We start from the raw sequence: 5,530 nt of genomic DNA, 5'->3' as shown, positions 1-5,530 counted from the left end.
ATGCGGGTGCCCGGGGAAGGGAAGGAGAAGGCATCGCCGCAGCTTCTCCTCTCCCAGGGGCTGAGGCTTTTGGGATTATCGGCGGCGAATTTTCGAACAGGGACGAGGAAAAAGGAAGGCGGGGGGGACGGGAAGAAAAAGGGAGAGAAATGGCTGGGGACAGCCCAGCCGGGGAAGCCAAGCTTCCTCCCTCACCTGGCAAATGCAAGGAGAAGACGGGGACTTAACAGCCCTCCGTGCCCGGGAAGAGCCGGATCGGGGGCGAAATAACCCCAAATCCCGGCCCCTGCGATGTGCCAGGGGCTGTCCCCACCGTCCGCCTCCCTCGCTTTGTTTGGCGGCGGTTTTGCTGGAGGAGACCAAACTCCAGGTCTAAGGAGCGCGCTAAGCTTTTTCCCCCAGCAGAAGGATTTTATATTATACAATTTGACATTGATCTTTAAATCGCCTGAGCTGTGCTTTTTTTGTCTGCTCGGTCTCATCGCGTTTACTTCCCTGTCCTCAGAGAGATGCCTCCCCGGTAAGCTGATTGCTCGGCTCGTTTTATTTAGCAGGCGAAGCCTCGCACCGGGGGAAGCCGGGCAGAGCTAACCCGCGGCGGCTGCGAGAAATGCCCCAGCTCCGCTGCAAAGGCACGGAGGCGGCCGGGGAGGCCCAAGGGGCCGTTTCAGCTCCGTGATAGATCAAGTCAATCTTGCTGCCTTTTATCGGGAGGCAGATTCCCGTCTCGGCAGTGGCTTTTCCCCCTCTGCCTAAATTTGCATTTAAAGCTCGAAAAACGTTGGCACCGCCGGTGTCTAAAATCTGCGTTTCATCCCCAACGCGTGTGCGCTGTTTTTTTCTTACAGACCGTCACAGGGACGGGGCAGGTAGCCGGTATTTATTAGCTGGTTTTTAGGTCCATTTACAAACAAGTGTTTCCCCGGCGGGGTGTAATTCGGGGTGTCGGGAGAGGCAAATAAGCGAGTGCGGGAACAGCGGGTGGCAGGGGCGGGGAGCGGGAGCAGCGCGGGGGGTTCCAGCTCCCTTTGGGGGGCACCCACCTGCGGGAGGGGACGGAGCCCACCTTGCACCCCAACCCTGCGCCAGGTTTGTTGCCTCTTAAACCCCGCCGGGTTTGTCCTCGACAGAGCCGTGCAAGAGGAGCCCGGCTTTGCTGCCCAAAGCAAGGTAGCGAGGCGGGCTTTTGCCTTGGTTCGGGGGTTGGTGGGTTCGCTGGCGGGCAGTGCTTCCCACCCAGGAGTTTTTGGGGGAGCAAAAGCGGTTTTCGCCCTCAAAACGGAATCGGCTGAAAGGCACCGCGTGCTTTCTTTCCTTCCCCGGGAATAGGTGAAGCGGATTGCAATTTCTCCGTTGGCTTCTGCGGGCAGAGTAGCTAGCGCTTATTGTGGGGAATTAAAGCTTTCGAAAAGACATATAGAGAGGAAGAGAATTACATGAACACATACGCCCAGCCTCTGATAGCGTGGAATTTCTTTCTAACTAAACAAGCTGGAATTTGGACAATAGGCGGCGGCGTGAATATTTCGACCAAGGGTTTAAGTGGTATAAAGGATGCTGCATCTCCCGAGTGGGCTACGGAGGGACCCTCCGGCGGATGCTCCGTGCCCCCAGCCTCGGCGAGGGCGCAAATCAACCCCTTCCGAAACAGCGGCCGGGGAGGGGAGCGGAGCCCGGAGCGACCCTGGGAAGAGCAGCCCCGCTCCCCGGGCTCGCTTGGCTTGGGAGGATCAGGAGAGTTGAGCATCTCCCAGCCCCGCTTCTTCACCGCCGGAGCTCCACAGGGGCCGGGGTCGGGGCCGCGGCCACGGGGCTGCGCCGGCCGTGTTTGGCTGTACCGGTAAGACCTACGGAGGAAAAACTCTTTTTTTCCCCCTTTTTTTTCCTTCTGCCCTTTCCCTTCCCGCTTTGAAAGGGAATGCCCTTCCCCTGCCATTTTCAGCATTTTTTTTCCTAAAGACCAGTCCAAGCCGTCGCCCTCCCGAGCCTTCGGCTGTTTTAAAAATAATAATAATAATTGGGGAAGAAGGGGGGAGCTTGTATTTACATTAAACAAAACGCTCAGAAAAGGGTCGCTAAAAAGTCTGCCTTGACCCCTCTCTCTCCGGTTTAACAAAGAAGGAAAATATTGTATCAAAAGTGAAGTGAATGGGGAGGGCGGAGAAGAGAAACAGCTTTTCCTCTATTCAGCTGGGGAGGGGGGGAGAGAAATGTTTGAATATTTCCGTTTCTTTTGAGAAGCGGGGCAGCCCCGGGCAGGGCTGAATGGGAAAGTCTTGTAAGCGGGCTGGGAGGCTGTCAAACTGCTCAGAGTAATCACTGCTAATGAAGGGGTCTCCAGCCCTCCCTGGGACAAAGGATGCTTACGAGTGCTCGCCGGGGCTGAATAGCTAATAAGTTTGCAAGGGGGAAAAATTAGTGAATACTGAACTAAGGTGATTGTATTTAAAAAAAAAAAAAAAAAAGGAAAGCAAAAAGCTTTCAGGTTTGGGAGAGCCTGGCCCCGGTGCAGCTGGGGACAGAAGGCCCACTTATCCGGGGCGCATTGTCCCAGCCCTGGTGCTGCAGAGAAGGGTTGCTGCTGTTTGCAGTGGAAACCGGCGTGGAGGGAGGGCTGGGGAATGCAGAAGCCTTGGAAAAGCCACACTGGCCTTTCCAGACCGGGAGCGCTGCCCCAGCTGCTGCCTGGCACACGCGGGTGCTCCCCGCACGCTGATCTTCACGCTCCAGTTTGCATCAGCCTTGCGGAGCGCTCGTCCCGGCCCGGTCCCGCAGCCCGATTCCACAGAAGGAAGCAACTGTTCCCTAATTATTCTGCCACCGCCTTTTGCCCCTTGTCTAACTACGGCATCTTTCTTTGCAGAACAGAAAAAGGGTGGATGTCTGGAAAGCTATTCAATATTTCACCACCAGCAGCACGCCGCTTGGCTGGGAGGGCTCCCTTACGAAGGGTCTGCTTTGGCTTGCTGGCCTGGGAGCTGGCTGGTAGCAGGGTTTAGAAAGGAGGCTGGGTTCATTCGGAAGTGCCCTTGTGTGACAAGAAGACGGTGCATCTCATGGCTGGGTGAAGCATGAGCTGCATTTTGGACCTTTCACACACCCAATTAAAGGCTTGGGAGGATCAGACGCTATCACAGATCCAGTTACCCCTGGCCGATGCAGGGGTAATACCGTGAGAGAGAGCGTAACGCTCCCCACCAATGTCTGTACCTGCCTCTCAGCAACGCCAGGCACTGGCTTTTTTATATTTGTGTTATTTCTTTCTTTTCCAGGAGACGATCCAAATGTATTTGCTGGAGGGGAGAATGGAGGTGTAGGAGGCCAAAGGGAAAGGGCACTGTGGGGTGCAGAAGCTGCCAAACTTTGACCTGACCTCTCCCTTGTCCCCTCCCCAAGGCCAGCCTGCAGCCCCAGCACCCACAACGGAGCCCGAACCCTGGGCTGACCTTGGTGTGCACCTCCCCGAGGAGGGCCCGGAGGGCGAGACCTAGCTGAGAATCAAGGGAAGGCACATGTCATCTTAGATCCCCCGAGGGATACAGCACTTTGCACTCTATTGGCATTTATTCTCAGCACTGGGGTGACAGATAAAGCCCTTGGAATTCTGTTCCGTTCTGCTTCAGGACAGGCTGCAAGACACCCAGCAAAAGGCCAGGAAATGGCTCCCCTCCCTTCATCACTTGCTACATTCAGTTTAAGCCCCCAAAAAATGCAGAAATTCCTTGGAGAGCCCATTTTAACCTTTTGATCTGTGACATGGACCTCTCTGGCACACACCTTCCCCACAAGAAATACAGTTTGGAGGAAAGTTTCCAATTTCAAACCTTACAAAAGCAAAGCGGGTTCACATATTTGTCCCCTCTGGCTTTTCCCAGAGGTGGGAGAGAGGCACCATGGCCACACAACGCTGCACACTTCATTAGTTGTCTCCTTACACTTAGCTGAGCAGTACCTGGTGCCACTCCATTCCGCTGGAGTCAGCCCCAGGGCATCAGCTCTCACCACCGCTTCTACTGTTTCTGTCCCAGAAAGCCTAAAAATGCTGCCAATCACCCAGCGCTCTCCCCTCGCAGCCTCTTCTCGCGCCGTATAAAGTAAAACCAAAGGGGCTTTTCTTGCATCTTGGGATTGCCCCGTAGCACTGAGCTAAACCCACCTCTGTGGCCTTCCCTGCCGTGACCCACGCACATGGCATGGGTGGGATGGGATCTGCGCCCTCCCCACTTATGGCTGAGGGAAAAGTGTCTCCTCTCCAGAGATGCCCAAGGAGGGGCTTGGTGGGACCTCCAGGACTCCTTCCCCACCGTGCCTATCCCAAGCCAAATAAAGATGGAGATGGTGTCAGAAAAGACTGGGAGCTTGCTATCCCCAAGATCTAGATTTGCAGCTCACCCTCAGACAACCAGGACAGCCTTGTCAGGAGGGTATCCGCATGGAGACCAGGCTCACGGGGTGGTCTCTCTCCCCCAGCATGCCTTCATCCAGCACAGACTCCTGACTGGGAAACATCTGGCAGGGTTTTAGCTCTTTATTGTCACAGTAGAGACGTGTCATGGAGCAGGCAGCCACTTTGCCATGTCTGCCCTATTAAATGACATGTCCTGGCACTGCTGCCCGCTGGTGGAGGGCCCTGCTCCATGCTTTTCAGCCCTCTCACCCTCCAAATAGGGTGGCTGTGTCCATACCGTCAATGGGAAAAGCTCCACACCCTGTGCTAGCTATTGAGCTGTTCCTCAGGGACCATGTGGGACAGCTCTGCCTGGTCTGAGGCAACCCCATGCCAGGGACTCTTCTAACGTTTTAATAGGGTAAGTGATGAACCTCAGTGCCCTCATATGTTTTAATGTACAGATACAGCCAGACTAAATCACTTGAGACATCCCAAACAGCCTAAAGGATTTAGACACATCTCTTTATTTCCATTTAAAGCTGTTCCTCTTGATACATTTTTTTTTTTTATTTGTTAGCAGTCTGATATAAAGCAAAGATGTGAAAAGAGAGGTTATCATAATCTAGTGGTAGGAGCAGCACAGGAGCATCCATTTGTCCCGAGCACCCACACCTTATTTGCACTAGTCTTAGAAGTTCAATCCCTTAGAAAACTTCACATGAGCTGAATGCAGGTTTCGGAAGGGAGCCTCCGGGAGACACACAGCCGCTGCTGAGATCTGCATCTGCATCCACACACACAGGTATTGATCAGCAGAACAAGCTTCTCAGCCTTTATTCAATAACTCCATAGTAACCTGCAATGACACGCTATTTGGGGCTTCACTAGAACAAGTGGGGAGTTTTATTCTAGTGCTACCTTCTCTTTTTCAAGACCCATTGATTTAAATGGAGAGCTCTACAACGGGAGAGCAGGACATGATGTTTTTCAGCTGGAAGACTTTTGCTGTGTTGAATCTTCTTTCAACAATCATTAGTGGCTCCATTCAGAACAAAGACACCCCATGGCTCCCTTCAGAACAAAGACACCCCATTCCTCCCAATTTCACCTACTGAAATACATGTGCTTCTTCGGAAGCAA

The 5,530-nt window shown here is 53.7% G+C and overlaps 1 protein-coding gene across 1 annotated transcript in view; it reads left to right on the top strand.

The window, feature by feature from the left end:
- Positions 1–1,844, top strand: part of SIX6 (SIX homeobox 6) — a 4,766-nt gene extending 2,922 nt beyond the window's left edge. Inside the window, exons 2-3 of the mRNA XM_009332755.1 lie at positions 849–876; positions 1,510–1,844. Coding sequence (XP_009331030.1) covers positions 849–876; positions 1,510–1,844 — 363 coding nt within the window. The remainder of the gene's footprint in view (positions 1–848; positions 877–1,509) is intronic.
- The last annotated feature ends 3,686 nt before the right edge of the window (positions 1,845–5,530 follow it).

Source organism: Pygoscelis adeliae, unplaced genomic scaffold (genome assembly GCF_000699105.1).
Source record: "Pygoscelis adeliae isolate BGI_AS28 unplaced genomic scaffold, ASM69910v1 Scaffold179, whole genome shotgun sequence".
Classification (NCBI taxonomy): Eukaryota; Metazoa; Chordata; class Aves; order Sphenisciformes; family Spheniscidae; genus Pygoscelis; species Pygoscelis adeliae.
Note: the sequence above shows the minus strand (reverse complement) of the source record. Positions and strands in the feature narration are given on the sequence as shown.